General features: G+C 35.0%; 1 protein-coding gene across 1 annotated transcript; it reads left to right on the top strand.

Annotated features, from left to right (window-relative positions):
- The first annotated feature begins 7711 nt into the window (after window positions 1–7711).
- On the top strand, window positions 7712–8653 carry LOC110195215 (olfactory receptor 51F1-like). The gene has a single exon (XM_020967848.2). It carries the CDS (start codon window positions 7712–7714, stop codon window positions 8651–8653), a length of 942 nt encoding a protein of 313 aa, XP_020823507.2.
- The last annotated feature ends 15782 nt before the right edge of the window (window positions 8654–24435 follow it).

Raw genomic sequence — 24435 nt, 5'->3', positions numbered from 1 at the left:
TAAGTCAAAGAAAGGAAGGCACTAGCATTAAGCAGATATGTCTTACCCTGAGAATCTCATACAGAAGTAGAAGGGCTGATAGTATTTTCATACTTGCTGAGATTTCCACCTACCACAATCCTATTGCTATTCCTCATTGTGGTGTCTAAGTTACCATGAATTCTTGATGTCATGGAGGAGTATAGCTTTAGCAGATTTTCTTTAGCAGAGCTGGAGGATATTACAACTAGCAGCCTATGTTTGATGTCTGAGAATCACTCTACTTAAATATGCAAGGAGGCTTATTACCACAGAAGTTAGCAGCTAGGTCATGAATACCTTGGCCATAATTACTCAAAAACTTGTAGTTCTGTAAAGATCTCTTTCTATTTGCCAGTGAATGTAACAGAAATATTGAAAAACAATGGAGGGAGGTGTCAGAAGGAGCTATTAACTATATAGTTTCTATAACATCCTCAAATATTAATTTACTGTTTAATAGTCAATGGAAATATTTGTACAATGATCAAGGAAGAGATTGCTGCTAGAAGTGAAGAAAATAAATAATATGATTTTAAATTGGGTATTTGGGCATCTTTCCTTGCAGTGTCTATAAGAACATCATGATGAAAACTACAGTTTATGAGTTGATATTTGTTACAGAAGATAAAGAAGTGAAGAAATTCTATGAAAAATTGGAAAAAGAATGACAGATTAGACTAACCAATACATTGAGACTTGGGGCACAGAATTAAAAAAATGGTGCTGGTTTAAGAAATGAAAAAGTGTAAAGGCTTGTAGGTCACAAAAATACATGTCTATTTGACATGAATATTCTAAGTACCTGTTAGTCCCACTATATGCCACCCTGGTCAGAGAATCACAGACTTTCAGAGGAGGAAAGAGAAATAAAGGTCATTTAGACCTGTCCAGTCTTAAACAAGTATTTCCACTATAACACAGCCAAGAAATAACCCATATTTTACTTGACTTCCCCTGAAGAACATACTGTCTTTTGAACAGCACACTCAACTTTTGGAAAGATATAATTTTGGGGAAGTCTGTGTTTTATAACACAATCATCTTCACCTTTCTTCATCTTCATTCCCCTTCCAACTCTTTCTACCTCCTATTCCTTCTAGTCCTCCTGGGGTCAAGCAAATCAAATCAAATACATCTTCCATATTACTGCTCTGCTAATATTTGAAGAACTGGAAATTTCTTATTTTTGTCTTTTCTAGACTCAAGAACAATTACTTGCAATCTTCCTACTCTTTGGGGATTTCCTGTTTTTGTTCTGTGTATAGAAATGACATTAAAGATAAGTTTATAGAACTTAATTTATCCAAAAGTCTCATTAAATATTAGTTGTTTTTTTCCCCTTTGATTTTGACTCTAAATTGCTCTGAAACTTTGCTCACTGGGAGCTGGCATACTGCTGTCTCTGTGAAATTATTGTATTCCACATTGTATGCTAAAAAGCAAAACATCCCCAGAGAGAGCTGGATCTTATACCTCCCTTGCACTGGCCATTGCTCTGGGGAGAATCACATCTCAGTGATAGTTTCTTCATTCAGCTCTATCTCAACATAAATACCTGAGATTTATGATTCCCAGGACTAAATAGATGTTCTTTCTGCACTAGTAACAACTGGGTTTCTTCCTTCTACTTGATCCTAGTAAGACACAGGCCTTGACAGTATGTACTACGTATTTGTAAATGCATACTCTTAATATATTTTTTTTAGTTAGGATCTTATTACATAGGATCTTATGCTACTTGTATTGTTTCATGTTTCATGAATATAAATGTTTCATCTTCAGGAAGATGTTGAGATGTAGGGAAGAAGGGTCTAAGTGTCATATTTTTGTATCTTCAGTGTTTTAGATATATGCATGTTGAAATCATTAAAGGATATTCCATGGATGGAAATAAGGGCAAACCCTTAACAGATAGGTTATATGACTATGAATGATCATTACTTTATTACCCACTGAGAATATACTAATCTTCTTTCATAATATTATTTTTAAGTTTTGATGCCAGCTCTCCTCTATGCTATCTAGCCTGGTAGATATATTTGAGCACTTTAATCTTGTTCCTCTCTTTTTTAAATTTTTAGGCAATTGGGGTTAAGTGACTTGCCCAGGGTCACATAGCTAGTAAATGGTAAGTGTTTGGTCTGAGGTCAAATTTGAACTCAGGTCCTCCTGACTTTAGGGCTGGTGCTCTATCCATTGCACCACGAAGCTGCCCCTTGTCCCTCTCTTTTCAGTCTAAAACATTCTTAATTCAATTTGGAGGAGTCTTGAAAATTACATTATAAACTTCTCTCATTAGGTGTACTATACCTTCACTCAAGAGCCCCTAAATCTTACATTTTATGTCAAGGTGCAAGAAAAATAGTGTTCTCAAACAAAATTCTTAATTAGTGATTCAATTCCTAAATAAGAAATGCCTCAAAGCAGAGTTTTCCTGTCAATGGAGGTTTTAAGCAGAGGTTGGATATTAGTTTGTTTGGGATAATGTAGAATCCATCTGTATTTAGGCACATGTTAAATCAAGTAATTGCTGAAGTTAATTTTGCTGCTAAGGTTGTGAGTTTGTGATTTCACAAAGCCAGAACACTTTTCTTTTGTTGTCTGGTTGATCTACAGATGCTCCAGTAGTGCTAATTAGGGTGTCACCATTATTTATCTTTTCTGCCTTAGCCCATTCCTGTGTGACTAGCAACTGTGCATAGAAATCAACATCTTTTGGAGAACTCAAAATTTTTCTGAGGATCCAACCTGTTTGCTAAAAAATTCCAAGGACATATTTGTTGATATCTTGTTCTTTCTTGTCTTCAAGAGGCACTATGTTCTCTTTGCTCTCCTGATACTCTAATCCTTCCTTCTCTGCCTACTTTGCTGGCATCTCATCTCCTTGATAACCTTTAGGCCGTTTGTTTCTTTAAAAAGTTCTTTTTTTGTTGTTGTCTCCTCTCATCTCAGTAGAATGTCTTCCTAGACTTACTATATTTTCAATATATACTACTTATTATTTTAAGAAATGATTATATTTATTGCTATATTTTCTAGCCTGACTTCTTGGTATGAATTCAAACTGGTCATAGTGTATAATCTCTGTGATATATTGTTCTAATTTCCTTCCTGATATTTAATTTAAATTTTTTACATTAACATTTATTAGGGAAATTGGTCTATAGTTTTCTTTCTCTCTTTTTGGTCACTCTGATTTAGGTATCAAAAACACATTTATTTCACAAAAGGGTTTTGGTAGGACTCTTTCTTGACCTATTTTTCAAGCATTTTATATAGTATTAGCATTATCATTATTTAAATATTTGGTAGAATTTACTAATAAATTCATCTAATCCTGTTTGTTTCCCACCCAGGGAGCTGATTTATGATTTGTTCTATTTCTTTTTCTAAGATATGGTTATTTCAATATTCTATGTTTTCTTCTGTTAATCATCATTGATTTTTTTGGGCGGATATTCATCCATTTCATTTAGATTGTCAGTTTTTTTGGGAAATAGCTAATGATTGGTTTAATTTCATCTTCATTAGTTATGCATTTACTCTTTTCATTTTTAATACTGATAATTTGGTTTTCTATTTATTTTTTAAATCAACTTAATCATTGCCTTATTTTGTGTTTTTTTTATAAAAATAGCTTTTAATTTCATTTATTAGTACAGTGATTTGTTTGCCTTTAATTTTATTAATTCTTTGATTTTAAGGAATTCAGTGTTGGAGATACTTACCTTTTTTTTTTGGTTGCATGCCCAATTAATTGATCTGTTCTTTCTCTATTTTATTGATGTACATATTCAGAGACATCAAATTTTCCCTAAGTACTGTTTTGGCTGCATTCAGTTGTTTTTGGTCTGTCGTCTTATTGTTGTCATTATCTTTAATGACAATATTAGTTACTTCTATGATTTATTCTTTGACACACTTCTTTAGAATTAGATTAACTTCTAATTATTTTTATTCTATGCTTCAAAAGCCCTTCATTGAATATAATTTATATTACATTATGATCTCAAAAAGGTGCATTTCATATTTTTGTATTCTGATTTGTTTGAGATTTTTATGTCCTAATACATGGTCAGTTTTACTGACTGTACCAAGCATAGTTGAGATATAGGTATATGCTTTTCTATTTCCATTCAGTATCCTTCAGAAGTCTGTCATTTCTAAGTATTCTAAAATGCAATTTATCTCCTCTTCCTCTTTGTTCACTTTACAGTTAGATGTATTATGTCTGAGAGTAGTAAATTGTGGTCTTCTGGTAGTATAGGTTTACTGCCCATTTCCTCATGTATTTAATGTTTCCTTCAAGAATTGAGATGCTAGGGGTGGGGCCACAATGGCAGAGAAAAGACAGGGACTGTCCTGAGCACTCTCCCAAACCCTTCCATAAGTTTAAATAATGCCCCCAAACAAATTCTGGAGTGGAAAAATCTATAAAAATGATAGGGTGAAACAATTTTTCAGCCCAACACAATTTAGAAGGTCAGAAGGAAAGGTTGGTGAGAGAGGAGTGCAGTCCAGTGCAGGACATCCCAGACAATCAGTAGTAGTCTTTGGGGTGATTGAATCATCTGCAGCAGGGGTGGTTTCCAGAGCTCTCAGCCCACAGTTGGTGACAGGGATCAGACAGTCAAAAGGAGATTACAGGGGTCCCTTTTATGGCACTGGGGGCATTTCCCATACTCAGATCTGGGTCACAGTCCTCAGTCTCAATTCCAGAGCAAGGAAAAGAACTAGAACACCAGAACTTGTGGCTGCAGGGGAGTTAGGACACTGATTACAATTCCATAGTGGAAAAGAGTGCTTGTGGTCACTTGCAGACCACAGCAGAGACAAGGAGAGTAGTAAACATCTCTCCCTAGATCATACAACTTCAGAAGTGGTATGAAAGGAAACTTACATGTCCCCAGTATTATCTCCAAAACAGCTACACAAAAACTGAAGTTTGGGACAGTGCTCTCTCCACTCTGAAAGTAGAGCCGCACTTTAGCATAGAGACTATAGAAAGTTACTATGGTGACAGGGAAGATCAAAATAAACTCAGAAGACAACAAAGTCAAAACTGCAACATCCAAAGCCTCAAAGAAAGATATGAATTGGTCCCAGGCTGTGGGAGAGCTCAAAAAGGATTTTAAAAATCAAGTTAAGAGAGGGAGAGGAATAAGTGGGAAGAGAAATGAGAGTGATGTAAGAAAATCATGAAAAAGGAGTCAATAGCTTGGTAAAGAAGATAAAAAAAATTACTGAAGAAAATAACAGCAAACAGAATAGACCAAATGGTAAAAGAGGCACAAAAGCTTTTTTGTCTGTGTTTTCTTTTACAACATGACTAATATGGAAGCATGTTTTTCATGACTGCACATGTGTAACCTCTATCAAATTGCTTGTTTTCTCAATTAAGTGGGGGATGGGAAGGATGAGTAAAAAAGAGATAATTTGGAACTCAAAAAAAATTTTAAATGAATGTAAAATTGTTTTTACATGTAATTGAGGAAGTGGGATGCTATGCCATTTTGGTTCACATATATTCAGTGGTGATACTAATTCAATATTTATGGTACCTTTTATTTCCCTGATTATGTCTTTCAATTGGGTCTATTTTGGCTTTTGTATTGTCTGAGATCATGACTGGTACTTCTGTCCTTTTAATTTCAGCTAAAACATAGTATATCCTGCTATGGTCCTTTATTTTAACTTCATGTACATCTTTATGTTTCAAATGTGTCTCTTGTAAACATCATATTGTCGGATTCTAGCTTCTAATCCATTATGCTGTACTCTTCTATTTTAGAAGTGATTTCTTCGTTGTTGTTGTTGTTTTGTGTGTGTATGTGTGTGTGTGGTTTTTCTGTGGGTTTTTTGCATGTGTTTGTTTGGTTTTGGTTTTGGCAATTGGGGTTAAGTGACTTGCCCAGAGTTACACAGCTAGTGAGTGTTATGTGTCCGAGGCTGGATTTGAACTCAGGTCCTCCTGACTCCAGGGCTGATGCTCTATCCACTGTGCCACCTAGCTGCCCCTTCACAAGTGATTTCATCCCACTCACATTTGCAGTTATGATGGCTAAATGTGTATTGTCCCCCATTCTATTCTTTTATACTTATTCACCTCCTTTTTTTTGCCCTGTTCCTTCCTCATAACTTTGTTTTGCTTTTAATCACTGTCTCCTTTCATCTCCCTCTTCCTCTTCCCCTATTTCCTTGTTCCCATCCTCTCTTACTTCTCTGTTGTGTAAGATGAATTTTTGTGCCCAATTACACATACAAAGACATATTTTTCCCTCCTTGAACCAGTTCAGACAAGAGTAAAGTTCAAGCACTTCCCTCTTTCCTCTTTCTTCTCCCCTTGATAGTACAAACTCTTCTTTGCACACCACCTTTAAGCAAGATTTTCTTCATTCTTTCTCTTCCTTCCCATTTCCCCCGGGCATCTTTCTTTCTTACCTTTCCATTCTTCCTTTGAGATAATTTCAACATAATAGAGTCACATCTATGCTCTCTAAGTAGGCACCTGAAAACTACCTTAATAATGATATGCCCTTTTTGAAATAGTATTTTTCTAATTGCATGCAAAGGCAATTTTTAACATTTTTTTAAAGTTTTGGGTTCCTAATTTTCTCCCTCCTTCACTCACCTTTCCCCTTCCTAAAATGGTAAGTGATTTGATGTGTTATATATGTACAATCATGTAATAACACATTTCCATATTAGTCATGTAAAAGTAGAATTGTGAATTATGAAAAATTATGAAAATTATGAAAAAAATAACCTGAAAAAATAATATGCTTTGATAAGCATTCAGTTTGAATACTTGGTATCAGAGCTACCAAATGGCACCTGATCCTTCATACAGTGGTAGCACAGGATTCCGTAGGATCTCATTCTGCTGTAGCATTCAGCATCATCTCCACCCCTGAGCACTGAGCTGTTCCCCACCACTACAGGCACTGGCAAAGCCAAGGTGCTGCCACCACCACTAGTGCCACTTGTGGTACACTGTGTGCTCCTGACCAGCTCCAACCTCAGTGTCTGTGACCTCTTTTTCTTTCTTCCTAAGTTGCCCTGGGATGAAAAAAATGACTTGCTGTGACTTTTAATTGGCTTTCCTGCTCAGAATTTGGTTTGGTATATTTTATTTCATTGTTGTATATGTTTTGGGGGAGGCTTGGCAGTTTTGACCTTTCATTTCATCATCACTCCCTCTCCTGACCTAGACCATTTTATTTGTTTCCATAATCATAGGACCTCCCATGTTTGTTATGATATTGAAATGATGTACTATCAACAGATCTCTATGTAAATGCTGCTGTTACTCTTTTGATATGTTCATTGCAATGATGAATTTTTTTTTCTTTCTTCGTAGGGATACTAAAAAGAGAACATGGAAAGCACAGTGTAGATCATCATTTCTGCTAGAAACACTACCCTCAGCAGTCATGCTATTGGTGTAAAATGTTTCCTTTAAGTTACCATTTACTCACTCAATTAGTGACTTGTTTGCTATCTCAGCAAACAATTAATGAGCAACTGCTAGACATTGAAGGATGGCACAATTTTTAGAGATGAGGATATATATTCATTTAGAAGCTTTCTAAAATCCAAATCCCATCTGTTACTTTTGTACAAACATACCAAATTTTGCTTTTTTCTACAGAATCTGAGCTATACAAGTTTAAGTGGTACTCCATAAGCCATGATGGAAAATTCCAGAAATTTGACATCTCCATTTTCAACCTTCCATCTGATAGGCATTCCAGCACTGGAAGAGATCCATGGCTGGATCTCCATTCCTTTCTTCTGCTTCTATGTCATTGCCCTTTTGGGAAACAGTATGATTCTGTTCGTCATAATAAGAGAGCAGAGCCTTCATGAACCCATGTACTATTTCCTTTCCATGCTGTCAGCTAGTGATTTGGGCTTGACCATTTCCACAATGTCAACAACATTAAGTGTCCTTTGGTTTGATGCCAGAGAGATCAGTTTAGATGGTTGTATTGTCCAGATGTTCTTCCTTCATGGGTTCACTTTTGTGGAGTCTGGGGTCCTGGTGGCAATGGCCTTTGATCGTTTTGTGGCCATCTGTGACCCTTTGAGATATACCACCATCCTCACCAATGCCAGGATCACACAATTAGGTGTGGCAATGGTCATCCGTATGATAGTTCTAATGCTACCCTTGGTTTTGATATTTAAGAAGCTGTCCTTCTGTGGTCCTAATAATCTTTCTCATTCCTACTGTTACTACTCTGATGTGATTAGATTGTCATGCTCAGACACCAAAGTCAGTAGCATGTGTGGATTAGCTGCTCTCATCCTGAGCACTGGGATTGACACACCATGCATTGTGCTCTCCTACATCCTGATCATTCGCTCTGTCCTCAGCATTGCATCCCCCAAAGAGCAGCACAAGGCCTTTAGCACCTGTGCATCCCACATTGGAGCTGTTGCCATCTTTTATATCCCCATGATTAGCCTGTCCCTGGTGCACCGCTATGGCCAACTGACTCCCAAGATTATGCATACAATGATGGCCAACATCTACCTAATGCTTCCACCTGTGCTTAACCCCATCATATACAGTGTGAAAACAGCCCAGCTCCGCAAGGTGGCAGGCAAATTACTCCTTGCAAAGTAGACTCCAATGTGAGTTTGCAAAAATGACAGATTAAAATGACAGGGGTGATGTCATTTTGTTGGTGAGATTTGATTAAAATATAGATGAGTCTAAGAAAAGTTGTTTTTTTAATTTGTTTTTGTTTTTGTTTTTAAAGCAGTCCCCAGATAGTCTTAAGATTCATGTTCCTTTGAAATGTTTTGGCCATTAGAGCAAAAGCATTTGGGCTCATTCTCAGGATTACTCCCCTAAATAAAAGGAAAATAGTCTTGGATATAATAAACTTTAATCAATACTTTCACATCTCTACTTTAGGTTGGTTAAAAGTTGTGATGATTAGATGGTGGGCATTACATTTCTTTCCTGTTCAATGACATTTATATAATTAGAAGAGAAATTGTCTTCTAATATGACCAGGATAAAAAGAATGTAATGTCCTAGTTGTATTCAAGCATTCTTTAAAAAAATAGTGTAAGGGTTTTTTTTGTTGTTGTTGTTGTTTTAACATACATTTTAGAATTTACCAGGGTAAGGGAATCAGGTTTCACATTGCTGGCGTAAGTATCATAGGATTTCAAGGTATAGCTAAGAGAAATCATTATTAAACATTGTTTGCAAGGATAATGATTTTAATATTCAAAGAACTGTGATATAAATGGCGATAGAATCAAGAAGCTACTCTGCCTGGGGTTAGCTCTTTGTTGGCATCTACCTTGTCATTTAGCATTTATGTGTACGTCACTTTACATCATGTACCAGTTGTGACTGTTTACATTCTTGTTCCTACATATTAACACAAATAATCTGTTGATCTATTATCTCTCCCCTTAGATGAGTTATATGCTAAAGGTCACATCCAATTCAAATTTCCCTCAGGGTATCTTCCCAGTCAGCTTGGAAGCTATATATTAGCTCCAAAAGGGTAGAGACTCTGCCTAGAGAGAGCCTTCAACAAATGACCTTGGGAATGGCTGTGGGCCTTAAATTTCACTGACAAATTCATACTACCCCAGAGGCTAAGTCCTCATCTTAGTCCCCATCCAACTAATTTTGGCTTCAGCTCCTAGGGCTTTCACCCATCACTGGCTTTCAATGGTTACTCAAACCCAACTTGAGACACTAAGAATCCTAGGTTTTTCTAATCTTCGGGTCTGTTTGGTTTGTTGGTTTCAGACATGTGCCACTACCAAACTCTCATACCATGGCCTTCATTTTGACACTTCCTTTTGTTCATTTTCAGCTCTCATTTCCTTCTTTCCCATCTATCCCTTTTCTACAATCTCCAGGCTAGGTTGTTATTGTTGCTTTTAGTTGTTTCAGTTGTGTCTGACTCTTTGTGACTCCATTAGAGGATTTTTTGGCAAAGATATTAGAGTGGTTGACCATTTTTTCCTCCACCTCATTTTAAAAATGAGGAAACTGAGGCAAGCAGCATTAAGTGACTTGCCCAGGGTCACACATCTAGGAAGTGTCTGAGGGTGGATTTGAGTTCAGATTTTCCTGACTCCAGGCTCAGTGCTCTTGATTCACTGTACCACCTAGCTGCCCTCTAGAATGGGTACTAAAATGTATTTTCTAAGGCTTATTTATAGAGTAAAAAGTAATATAGGTCCAGAAATAATAACCTTTAGAAAGGTCTATAAGTTAATATGTAAAGGAAATCTATCCATTTCTAGTTTAAATATTACCTTTATAATGACCTCAATTTACTTATATAAATAGATATATTATTGATGTTTCTTAATTTCAATACTGTCACTTCCCAATTCATAATCCCTGAATTGAACCCATGACCACTACAAAAAAAATACAGCTACATGACACAAGTCAACATGTTAATAAATATACCTGACAACAAATATACCATATGCCTTACCTGTAGTTCACCATGTCTTTGCAGAGGTGAGGGAGGGATACTTCACAAAATAGTTCACTGAAGTCATGATTACTTATGGCATTGATCAGAGTTCTTACATCTCTCACTGTTATATTTATCTCATTGTTGCCATTTTCATGTAAATTTTTCTCCTGGTTCTGCTTGATTTATTGTATGAGTCCATAGAAAGCTTCCCTAGTTTTCCAAATCTATAGGGCAGGATATCCTATAATATCACTTTTCCAGATGAGGTGAAGTTGGGGATGGGAACGCTGAAGAGAAAGTCCCATTGAATGTTTCTAATTATCTCTATATTCACAATAATTTTATGTAACCCAATGCCCACAGCGCTTTCTAGAGTACAACAGGACAACATCTTTCTCTTTTTATGGGCACCAACTTAGAATGATCTTTTTGCTTAGCTAGTAGACATGTCAGCAAATATAGAATTTTTCTTGAGTATCCACAATCTTAGGCTTCTTAAAAAAAACAAAACAAAAAATATAGCAGTGAATGCATCTTGCTGAATAAAGCAGGCTCTCAATCATCAGGATAAGAAAGAGTTTAACTTGCAGGCAGAGGATTGGATTACATAACATTTAAATGGTTACATCCATCCTAAACTCAGAAATCATTTACATCTTGATGCAAATTCTATTTATTGACAATTGGAATGAACATGTAATATGTTTAACTTTGTCGGTAAATTAGAAAAGAGACAAAAGTTTTCATCATCATAATATATTCTCTTCCAATTTTCTCCAATTTGGGTGTACACACAAAGAAAAAGCAACTGCTTGCAATTTAGGGGAGATAGTGGAATTTAGGTACATCAAAAAAAAAATATCTTTGGAGCAACAGTTTGTCCATTGGTATTTTATGAGAATGATGTAGAAACTGTGAGCACCATAAAATATGAGAAGTGAGTAACTACAACATCAATGTTTGGAGGTCTGTATTGAAGTGAGATTAGAGAATGAGGACAATGATGTTTTCTGAGCATGAGTTTGCACAGTGAAAAAGTGAGGAACTTGTTTGGGAGATGTAGCTGGGTGTTTGGAATTTGTCTTGAAAAGAATGTGGGTCCTGAGAGTGAATGTGTATCTATAGAATATATTGAGTTGGGGTGGGGAGAAGGATAGATTGTGGATATGTCACTTTCTCTCTAGTGCAAATATATCCTACCTCTCCCCACACCCATGAAATAGGCCAGTGTGAAAGTGATTCATGATAGAAGACTGTAAGATTTGAGTTAGTTTAATACTTTGTCTATGCAATAATAGCCTTCTAAGCCTCCTATTTGTTCTCTTTTGAATGAAGTTTGTCATGGTGGGGTACTTATGGAATTGGGTTATATAATAGTATATCAACCGCACTGTTAAACTGCACTTTCTATCACTTTAGATGAATTGGTGGGGGTGATGAATTTAAAGGATCAACTCGGGAAGTTCCCAGGGGCTGGTTAATTACTGTTTGCAGATGCAGATTGTGGGGAGAAAGGAAAGGAGAACAGAAGTTGGGGGAAAACATGTAGTTTTTGAAATAATAACAGCTAGCATTTGTATAGTACTTTAAGGTGTGCAAACCACTTTGTATTTGTTAACTGATTTGATTCCCATAATAATCTTATGAGTTAGGTGCTATTTTTATACCCATTTTATAGATAAGGAAACTAAAGCATATAGCATGTAAGCAATATACCTAGCATCATAAGCTGGTAATTGTTTGAGACAGAAATTGAACTCAGATCCTCTTAACTCCAAATACTGAGTTCTATCCACTGTTCTACCTAATTAATGGCCTGTTTGTTTTTCAACTCTCTTTGCCTGTGTGTCATAGATCCCTTGGGTGGTCTGATGAATTCTACAGATCCTTTCTCAGAATATTTTAAAATGCACCAAAAACATAGAATTACAAAGGAAACTAATTACATTTAAATGTAGTTATTGACATATTTCATGACTCTTAGTTTGAGAACTCCAAAATAAGGGAACTTACTTGGCTTAGATTAATACTTCAGTAGGTCCATGATTTCATACCCGCAGGTACTCCATGGGTACCAATCACAACCCTACCATACTTTCTTAGCCTTAATGATTCTTAAAATTGTGTTTTTTCCCCAAATTATCTGATATAGATGCTTCTTCCAAAACTCTGATGGTCTTCACTTTATTTTTGTTTGACTGCCTCAAGGAAATCACAGTAATTCACTATTCTTTCTAATCCTTTCCTGATCATTCAGCATTATGGCATGTGTTTATATATTAAGTTTTATTTGGTCAAAGAATCATCATAACAATAGTCAATATTTATATGACATTTTAAGATTTACAGCTTGTAATTCACTTTAAAATATGATCTCATTTTATCATCACAACGATCTTGAGGGGCATGATATTATTTTTCTCATTTTACATATGAGTAAACTGAGTCAGGCAGGTTAAGTAACTTACTTATGGTCAAAAATCTAGTATCTGAATTTGAACATTCAGGTCTTCGTGCCTATAGATCTAGCATTCTATCCACTTTATTACTTGGTTTAGAGAGGAAAAAAAAAACCTTAGAGATAGTCTAGTTCACTATCCTACTTTAACAAATACAGCAATTGAGACTCTGAAAAGTTAAACAAAATTAAAGTTATACAGATAGTAAGTAGTGGAGGCTTTTCTTAAGAAATTTAGTTATCTCTTTGGATTTCTTTAATTTGAGATGCATATGGAACATAGAGGACCAGTTGGCACTTGGTGGTATAAGACTGGAAATTGGGAGAAAGATGAATATTGGATATGTAGAATAGAACTGGGAGTCATATGATTAGGTATAATAAACCCGTGAGAGGTGATGATATCATCAAGGGAGAGAAAATAGAGTCCTAGCCAGAGTGACTATTACAGCACAACAGAAAGAACAGTGGATATGGCATCAGAAAACATGGATTCGAAACCCAGTTCTGACACATAATACCTTAATGACATTAGGTAAGTCATTAGACTTACATGGCTCAGGCAAGTTACCTCATCAGGACTGTTTCCACAACTGTAAAATAAGGGGATTAGACTTGATGACTTCTGATTTTTCTCCTAGATGTAAATCCATGGTTCTAAGTTCCTATGATTTTCTTTTCTCCATTACTACATCAGACAAAAATAGGGTAGGATATATATGAGTTCCAAAGATTGAAAGGTAATGCTCAGAAGACAGGTAGGAGGGGGACAGGGAGAATACAGAATCATAAAAACTTAGGGAATAGAGAATGTCTAGGAGGGCAGAGATGTGAACAATGCCAAGCTACAGAGAAATAAGGAGGGATGAGTTCTGAGAAAATGCAATTGAACATAATAATGTTATGCATTACTTTAGAAACATTAGTTTATTAGGTATAATGGAGCTTTTTTCTTAAAATGATTATATTTGCTCTATTCGATTTTAAAATAAAGATTATTCTGATCATGATTGTGTATTAACTAATTTAATTTGCTTCTAAATATTAGTTACATTTTTTACAAATACAACATCAAGTGGCTGGATTCTGAAATATCATTTAGATTTACCAGTTTACGAGAAAGAGTAAATTCATGAGAGTAGTGCACTTATTTCTTTAAAGTAAAATGGTTCAAACATCTTCCCTAACTTATTCCACTAAATCACAAAAGCTGTCACATAGAGTTCTAAACATAATTTTCTGGATGGCTATATGTTTAACATTATAGTTCTTGGTCTTATACTTGTGTTTTTTCTATTAACAATTAGACAGTAGATCAAAGGTTTTTTTTTCTTTTTTCTTTTCTTCTTTTTTTTAGCAAAGGCATTTACTAATGGGGCATATCATGATCAGTAATTAAAAAAAAATCTGAAAAGTCTGCTAAGACTCAGGCACAGAAACATATGAATAGAATTACAAAACACTTTTCACACAAATAAACACAGACCTAAACAATTAGAGAAATATGAATAACTGATGGATAAGCTCAATCAATATCATAAAAATGACAGTATTACCTAAAATATTTTACTCACTCTGTGACATATTAATCTAACTACAAAAGAATTACTTTATTGAGGTAGACAAGTAAAAATTCATATGGCGGAACAAAAGATCAAAAATATCAATTGAATCATTTTTTTTAAATGGGAAGGAAGGGGACCTACCAGTACCTGTTGTCAAACTATACTACAACACAGTAGTCATCAAAACAATGTGGTATCATATAAAAAAATAGCATAACGTGTTAATGGGATAGATTAGGTACACAATATACAAAAGCAACTAAGCACAGTAACTTAGTGTTTGAGAAACCCGAAGATCCCAGTTATCGGGGCAAAAACATTATATGCCAAAAACTGCTGAAACAAATAGAAAGTAGTCTACCAAAAATTAGGCAAAGATCACCATATCACACCATCTACCAAGATAAGGTCAAAATGGTTGTATGACTTACATAGAAAGTGTTATCCTAAAGAAATAAGGGAAGAGGAGAAAAAAATTACAATGTCAGATGTTTGGATAAGGCAAAAATTCATAAGGAAAAAAGAGATAGGGTGTTTCATGTTAAGTTAAATGGACTATTTTGATTACATTAATTCAAAAAGGTTCTGTACAAACAAAACCAATACAGTCAAAGTTAGCAGGGAAGAACAGAAGTGAGGCAGAAGTTTCTCTGATAAAAGTTTCATTTCTCAAATATATAGGAAACTGAGCAAATTATATGAAAATAAGAGCCATTCCGTAATTAATAAATGGTCAAAGAATATGGACATGCAATTTTCAAAAAAAAAAAAAGAAACACAAGCTTTCAATAGTCATATGAAAAATGCTTTAAATCACTAATGATAAGAGATGCAAATTAGAATAATTCTGAGGTACCATTCACATCCATCAGTTTGCCTAAGAGGACAAAAAATAAAATTGTGGAGGAGATATGGGAAAATAGGGACATTAATCCATTGTTGGAGCTGTGAACTGGTCTAACAATTCCAGAGAACAATTTGGAACTATACCCAATGGACTATAAGACTATGCATACTTTTCAAACCTGCAATACCATTAAGGTCTATACATTAAATAAATCAAATAAAAAGGAAAAGGATTTGTATGTACAGCAATATTTATAGTGGCTCTTCTTGTGGTAGCAAAGAATTGGAAATTGAAGGGATGCACATTAATTGGGGAATATCTGAAGAAGTTGTTGCATATGATTTTGATGGAATACTATTGTCCTATAATAAATGATAAAGTGATTTCAGAAAAACTTGGCAAGACTTGTGTGAACTCATGCAGAGCAAAGTGAGCAAAACCAGAAAACAATGTACACAGTAGAAGCCATATTGTAAACATAACAAAATGTGAAAGACTTAGAAACTCTGACCAGTACAATGATTCATGACAATTCCAGAGGATTCATTATTAAAAATGTTATCCGTCTCCAGATGGAAAAGCAACGGACTTAAAGATTGAAGCATATTTTTTCTCTTTCTAAATGTTTCTTGCTTTACCCCCAAACATGCCTAATATTGAAATGCTTTGCATACACACACGCACATATAGTATACACGCACACACACACACATTTATGTATGTAAAAATAATGGGTATTTCTTGCCTTCTTAATAGGTAAGGAAAGTGTGGAGAAAGGGAAAGGATTTGGAACAGAAAATAGCAATACTATTTTTTAAATATAATTGAGAAATACATAAGAAAATAAATTTTAAAATGCAATATAAAAAAGAATAAAGCAGATATTCTCAACCAGGGAAACTTGTTTGAACTAATGCTGAGTGGAGTGAGCAAAACCAGGAGAATTATTTACATAGCAACAACATTATAAAGAAAAACAGCTTTGAAAGACCAAAGAACTATAAAGGCAGAACAACCAAACATGATTTCAGAGACTGATGATAAAGAATCCTACTAATTTTTCAGCAGATGTGATGGACTTAACACGCTGAATGAGACATGCATTTTTTGACTTGGTCAATGCAGAAAGTAATTTTGCCTGATTGTGCCTATTTATTACAAGAGATTTTACTTTCCTTTTTTTTTTTGTTTATGTGTGTGTATCTTTGGAAGCAAGATGGTAAGAGTGATTGGGCGAGAAATTAATACTTGTTGGGGATAAAAGCCAACATTAAACTATATACGCTCTTTTTGCCTGTTTCTTGAATGGAAGATATCGTTGTTATGTAGAAGAACAATTTTTTAACATCCTTCACCTTGACTTCTTCAATCACTTTTGGCTGTCACTTTAAATGCATGTTTTTTGTAAGAGCTATAGAAGATGAGACTTCATTTAGATCCAGTTCTTTGAAGAAAAACAAATTCCTGTAAAATTTCAGAGCATAATGGTTCTTGGTATATCCTAATACCCTGCTCAAGAACCTTGAACTTCAATCTCTACAAAGTATTTAAAAATATATATATATATATAATATATATATATAATATATATATATATATATATATATATATATATATATATATATATATATATATATATGCACTCTACATTCTGAGAACACACTACTTATCCAACAACATCCTTTGGATTTCTTGTCCCTATTATGTTTAAAAACACCATGTCCATTTCAGTCCTTTTCTCTTTTCTTCTCTATCTAGCATTCTTACTTCAAAGGTATCTTCAGCTCTCATATAGTTATAATTGCCTACACTATAGTATTTTGCATACCTCATTTGATCCTCATAATAATTATGTGAAGTAGGTATTATTATTATTATTTGCTGAACTATAAGATACTTGGAGACAGCAGAAATATCTTATTCCTCTTTCCAACTTCCCAATTTGATATCACAGGGATTTCTGCGCAACATATGGCCATGACAAATAAGGACTAAATAAAAATATTTATCAATTAGTGAGTCAGCAAGCAATTATTAGGCACTTAATGCGTGTCAGGCATTATGCTAAATATTGTAAAAAAAATATATATATATATATATATATATATATATATATATATATATATATATATATATTTATATAAACCTTTGCTTTCAAGGATCTCATGTTCTAATAAGAGAAGACAGCACCTAAAGGATCATATGAAAAGGGAGGGAGGAGAAGTAAAGGAAGGCGGCATGGTGGCTAAGTCTAAAGAATGACCGATGACTAGTCTGGGATCAGTCTCTGAAAATAGAGATTCCTGGAATAACTTACAAATGGGAGAAGGTGTTCACAGGAGCCAAATCAGGAGGCATCTGAGGCATGGTGGTTAAGTCTGAACAATTAGAGATGGCACATTCGGGTCCTTTCAAAAAACGGAGGTTCCTAGGAAAAATAACCATCGGAAGTAAAAGAAAAATAAATGGAAAATTAATAAAGACACAGATCTTTTGGATACTTGCTGGTTTGGAGAGCAACATGGCATATGGCAACATTATGCCTCACATTAAGTTTTCAAGAATAAATGGATCCTTAAGATGTTCACAACATCATGCCCAAGGAATCCCCCTTCTGAGCATATCTTCCAAGGAGAGACAATACAGAAAAGAAGATCACTGTCAGACAGTGGTCCAAATACTAATTTCTCATTTTTAAATGGATGGTGATGGAAACCAATGTCAGTAGTTTCACTTTGTGGACCTACTCTCTTTTCTACTCTGAGAGGGAATTGCTGTTTGGTCACTTCATTCATGTTTGACTCTTCACAACCACATTTTGGGTTTTCTTGGCAAAGCTACTGGAATAGTTTGCAGTTTCCTTCTTCAGGTCATTTTACAGATGAAGAACTGAGGCAAATAGGGTTAATTGACCTGGCCAGGGTCACACAGCTAGCAATGGCCTGGGGCCATATTAAAATAGGAAGATGAGCCTTAATGTCTCCACTGTGCCACTTAGCTCTGGGAAGGATATATCACTTACATTTAAATTTTTCCCACTTAATATTATTTTATTTTTTCCAATGACATGTAAAGATAGTTTTCAACATTCACTTTTAGAAGATTTTGGATTCTGAATTTTTTTCCCTGCCTCCCTTCCTTTCCTCCTCCCTAAGATGGCAAGCAATCTGATATAGGCTATACATGTACAATCATATTAAGTATATTTCCACATTAGCCATGCTGTGAAAGAAGAATCAGAACAAAAGGAAAAAGTCATGAGAAAGAAAAAAAATGAGAAAATAATATGCTTCATTCCACACTCAGACTCCACAGTTCTTTCTTTGGATGTAGATAACATTTTCCATCTTTTGGAATTGTTTTGATCACTGAATTGCTGAGGAGAGCTAAGTCTATCAAAGTTGGTCATCACACAGTGTTGCTGTCATCATGATCTCCTGGTTCTGCTCACTTAACTCAGTATCAGTTCATGAAATCTTTCCAGGTTTTTCTGAAATCCATCCCTTCATCATTTCTTATGGAACAATAATATTCCATTACAATCATATGTCATGTGTTAATCCATTCCCCAACTGATAAGCATCTTTTCAATTTCTAATTCTTGGCCACCACAAAAAGAGCTGCTATAAATATTTTTTTACATGTAGGTCCTTTTCCCTTTTTTATGATTTCTTTGGGATACAGACCTAGTCAATTATATTTAAATTGAGAGGAATTAGGGGATCTTATGTTAGAATGCTGTTAAGTGTTGGGAATACAAAAACAAACAGAAAAAAAAATCCTCCCCTCAATGAATTTACAAGGCAGTGAGGAAAGATCATAAAGGGAAGCCAAAAAGGAGATCAGAAAGAGGGGAGATAAAGATACTTAGCTCTGGGCATGGCAGAAAATGTCTTTTCCATTCAAATGATTCAGTAATACAGCTTGGAGATAAACATATATATACACACACACACACACACACACACACACACACACACACACACACACACTTATTTTTCTTATTTATTTATTTTTAATTAATTAATTTTGCTTTATCAGCAATCACTTGCATAAACTTTTGAGTTTTAAATTTTTCCTTCCCTTCCTTCTCACCTCCCTCTCCACCTTCTTCCCCAAGATGGCACATACATTCCTATTAAAGATATTTTCACATTGGTGTTGTTGTAAGAATTAGAACCAATAGGAGGAACCACCAGAAAGAGGAAACAAAACATAACAAAAGAAAATATAGCAAATAGCATGCTTTTATCTGCATTCAAACTCCATAGTTCTTTCTTTGGATGTGGATAGCATTTTCCATCATGAGGCCTTTGGAGACATCATACATCCTTGGAGAGGAATATTAACAAGTACTATTGGAATTATTGAAGGAACAAAGAGTTCTTTTTTTGGAGGGGGGCTAGGCAATAGTGTTAAGTGACTTGCCCAGGGTCACATAGCTAGTAAGTGTTACATGTCTGAGGCCGGATTTAAACTCAGGTCCTCCAGAATCCAGCTCTATCTGTTGTGTCACTTAGCTGCCCTGAGCAAAAAGGTTTTGAAACAGTTTATCTGCCAGTTGTTATTCATCCTTCATTCTGGAAGAAATTCTTCTCTCTTCTACATTTATTTACCATGTCAATTGATACTCAAAGTGTAGATTAATTAATCAATTAGAAAAAAAGTAGCATTTGATTTTATTAAATTTCATCTTATCAGATTCTACTCATGACTCCTAACTATTGAAATCTTTTTGGACCCTGACTCTGTCACTAACTGTGTTAACTATCCCTCCCTATTTTGTCACCTGTGGATTTAGCAAATATTCCATCTCATCTTTCCTCCATGGTATTAGCAAACATCATGAATGGGATTTGGTGATAAGTATAGAGATTTATTGTTTTTTTAAAAAATTAGGTGTTTTTATGCATAATTCTGGGTCTTCCATATAAATTATAAGGCCCTTCAAGATTGACTTGATCACAGCCTGCATTAAAAAAAATAAAGATTTTAATTTGAACATCTCTAAAGCTCCGTTCATTTAAAATGTTCTTTGTATGAACATTCTGTACTGCTTTCAAAATCTACGTGTGAAGTAGGAGAGCTGATGGTATACTGACTTCTGATTATGTTGTATGTGAACATGGCTTCTTGAAGTCACTCTTGGTGGAGTACAAATTCTAGCAGGCTTTCTCTGATAGGACATGAAATATTTTGTAGATGATAGTATTATGCTTGTTTGAGGATCAATCTATTCAGTACAGAAAGCCTCAGTCCTACAATGTTAATTTAAACATTGATGATCTTCATGTGAAATCTTTGTCTAATAACTAGAGCTAGACAGCTGATAGAGGGAAAGAAGGCAACATGAAATGTACTATCCTGTGACACACTTAGTCATTTCAACTTTGAGTGTTTAATGATAAGCAAAATCAAACAGACCACAAATAAAATAAGGTGTTTCTTATGAATCAATATGTGTTATAGAAAATAAATACACAGAGAAATTCTAGGAAGAATTAGAAAAAAAACTCCTAAGTTAATATATGCTTTAATATTTGGTAATTTCAATGTTAAAATGGGCTCAAAGGAGAATGATTTAAAAATAGAGAGAAAGAGTATTATGGAAAGTTAACATGACCACTTCTTTACCCTTGAAAGGTGGTGCCTTTTGATACTGTGATGATGAGTGGAGTATATTTCAGCTCTCCATTGTATATGTGGTTCAGTAGTTCATCTGTGTCTGACTTTTCATGACCCATGGGCCATAGCATGCCAATACTATCCATGGGGTTTTCTTGGCAAAGATACTGGAATGGTTTGCCAATTCTTTCTGCAGTGGATTAAGGGAGAGGTTAAGTGACTTGTTGTGGGTCATACAGCTAGTAGGTGTCTGAATCTATATTTGAATTCAGGTCTTCCTGACTCCAGGCCCAATGCTCTATCCACTGAGCCACCTGGCTTCCTCCTCTCCATTGTATTAGCTCTAATAAATTCCATTTGTATCCTTAGAAGTTAGCACAATGTTTTCTACACAGTAAGCACTTGTGCAGTAGATAGAGCCCCATAAATGGAGTCAGTAAGTCCTGAATAAAAATCATGGATACTAAATTTGTCACCTGGGACAAATCATTAATCTGTTTGCCTCAGCTTCCTCATCTGTAAAATTACAATGATAATATGAGCGCCTACCTCCCAGGATTGTTTTGAGGATGCAATGAAATAATATTTGTAAAATGTTTTCTGAATCTGAAGGTACTATATGGATGGTAGGTATCATTAGTTGGTATTTCTATTCACTTGTAATTAAGATTTTGCTTTGCAATTAAGAAAAAAAGACTGCATAATCAGTACTCCTCTTTGGACCAATGGGTTAATTAACCAGTGGATGAAGTATATAGATGTTTTATTCTTTCCCCTGATCAATGAGATTCCCTCTATTTCCAGGTGCAAGGAGAAGTTAAGAAAGTTAATGAGCTGATCATTCAAACCTAGTAACAGGTTTGTCATACTGGCAAAGAAGTTGATGTCCCAGAAAAGTTGACCAATGTCAAATTTCTGGATTGTTTCCATGAGGTTTGAAATACCCAAAATCAAACTAGTTTTATCTCCTAAAGGAAAGGTGAAGAGTTAGTATAAAAGCCATATCAAAGACCTGTTTAAAGGTTCTCCTTCATACCAAAGCTTAAAGAAATGTTTATTGACTTAATTGAATTTGATTTTGACTTCAAATCCAAATGAGTCCTGCTCATTTGGACCTGCTACTCCAATGTCCTAGTGACATTACTTTGTTCTGTCATATATATCAGACAAGAAAACCATCCCCAAGAAGAGGGAGATGATATAACTGTTGTGAGACTGCCCAGAGACAATGACTTCCTTGTGATAATCCCTTCCTTCAGCCCTGCCTCAGCACAAAGTCCCTTGCCCCAGTAGTCCCAAAACTGAATAGACATCCTTGGTAAAGGCAGAGTCACCTCTTCCTTCTATGTGAGTCTGCTAAGGATTGGGAATGTGTTGTGACAGTATCTACCATACAATTGTACATTTCAATCTTTGGTTATACTAAAATCAGTTTCTTCTCATATATGGCATTTTTATTGCTTTCCCATTGTTCCATATGGGTTCAAATGAAATGTCTCCCTGAGGATAACAATAAGATCCAGAAGAACAAAGATGTAGTCTCTTCTTTCTTTTGTCTCCTAAAGATAACTACTTAGAATATGTCTGTTTAATTATTTGAATTATGACAAATGAAAATAAAACCTTATAAGAAAACAAAATCAATATTAACAAATACTATGTTATCGTAATTGGGGAAGTAGAAGCTATGAGGGAGAGAACTCAAAGCTGAAAAATAAATAAAATTGAATTTTAAAAATTTAAAACTATTATTGTCTGTGAATTTACTGGTGCTCTTTTCTAATAGTCTCTAAAAATTATTTAATACAGGTATCCTAAATTGCATTAATCCTGGAAGAGATATGTGGGTAATTTTATCTTTGCCCCTCCTTTTCAATTTAAAGCCCTCCTAATAAGATTTTCAAGACTCAAGACAAATGCATTTTAAATAGCCCTCATAAGATTCAGTGCACTCTGCCAAAGAGCCCATCATTTCTATTTTATTAAGTTGAGATGTAAGAAAAAAAAATCTTATTCCCAGACAAGTCAGTGATCTTAATGGATATGTTGGACTAGATGACTCCTGAGGCCTTCCAATGTGAGATTTGGAGATTTCCTGAAAATATAATACCTCCCTATTTCTCTATGCTTGGCATATAGATTCTTTAGTAATTCATAGTAGAAATTCACTTGTCTTTTCTGTCACTGACTAGTACTGACAAACATCTGGGCATAGACATATCATCATCCTTAGGTGCACATAAAAGACCTTGGAGAATCCAGATCCAGCCTCTTTATTCCAGAGTCCTGAGGGTATCCTCCTGGATACCCTGTCCTTCCTTCACTTCTATGATACTACACTCTCATTCTTATCTTTCTAACTCTTTATGATTTCTTTGTCAATTTTGATGGTGCCTCATAACGTTCCTAAATTCTGAAAATGATTCTTTTCTTAAATGTCAAAACTTTTCTCTATGCATTCTCTTCTTCAGCAACCTCATTTACTTGATAAATTCAAAGACTCAGATAAAGTATATCATCACAATCAAATCTGCAAGAGACAGAAAGCTGTATGACAGGGTCAGAATCCAAAAAGATTTTGCCATACAGAGTCTAATAAAATACATTAGAAAGCTGTTATGTTCAAAAAACAAACTGCACAAGTAGAAGATGGAAAAAATGTTACAGAACAGTCTGACAGAAAAGATCTGAGGATTTTGATGAACTCCAAATTCAATATATTGACAACATAGCATGTCAGACAAAATAGTTAGCTGAATCTTCAGGTGCACAATGAAAAATAGGGTTTCCAGGAATAAGGAAGCCACAGTACAATTTTATTCTACCTTAATCAGACCACTTCTGGAGTATGATGTTCAGTTGTGGATGCCACATTTCAGGAGTGTTGGTGACCTGGAGAGTGTGCAGAGAAAGAGCAACCAGAATGGTGAAGGAAGAGGCCATGTGAGGATAGTTTTAAGTAACCTGGATTACATTTCTAGGAGAGTTTAAGTGAAACACAGTGTTTATCTTCGAGTATTTGAAATACTGTCATCTGGAAGAGGGATTGCACTTTTAAAATTTATTTATTTACTTTTAGTTTTCAGCATTCACTTCTATAAGATTTTGAGTTCCTAATTTTCTCCTCTCCCCCACCCCAAGATAACATGCAATTTGATATAAGCTCTACATATACATTCATATTGAACTATTTTCACATTACTAATGTTATGAATAATTAGAACCAATGGGAGAAGCCGTGCAAAAGAAGAAACATACAAAAAAAAAGGAAAAAAGAGAGAGAGAGAGAGAGAGAGAGAGAGAGAGAGAGAGAGAGAGAGAGCGAGAGCAAATAATATGCCTCAATCCACATTCAGATTCCATAGTTCTTTTTCCTGGATGTGGACAGCATTGACCATCATGAGTCCTTTGGAGTTACCTTGGATCTTTGCATTGCTAAGAAAAGAT

Source organism: Phascolarctos cinereus, unplaced genomic scaffold, assembly GCF_003287225.1.
Source record: "Phascolarctos cinereus isolate Bilbo 61053 unplaced genomic scaffold, phaCin_HiC Scaffold_726;HRSCAF=1367, whole genome shotgun sequence".
NCBI classification, from domain to species: domain Eukaryota; kingdom Metazoa; phylum Chordata; class Mammalia; order Diprotodontia; family Phascolarctidae; genus Phascolarctos; species Phascolarctos cinereus.
Note: the sequence above shows the minus strand (reverse complement) of the source record. Positions and strands in the feature narration are given on the sequence as shown.

Bases quoted from the DNA above. Each gene is read 5' to 3' on its own strand.
- LOC110195215 (XM_020967848.2), top strand. From the start codon at position 7,712: ATGATGGAAAATTCCAGAAATTTGACATCTCCATTTTCAACCTTCCAT.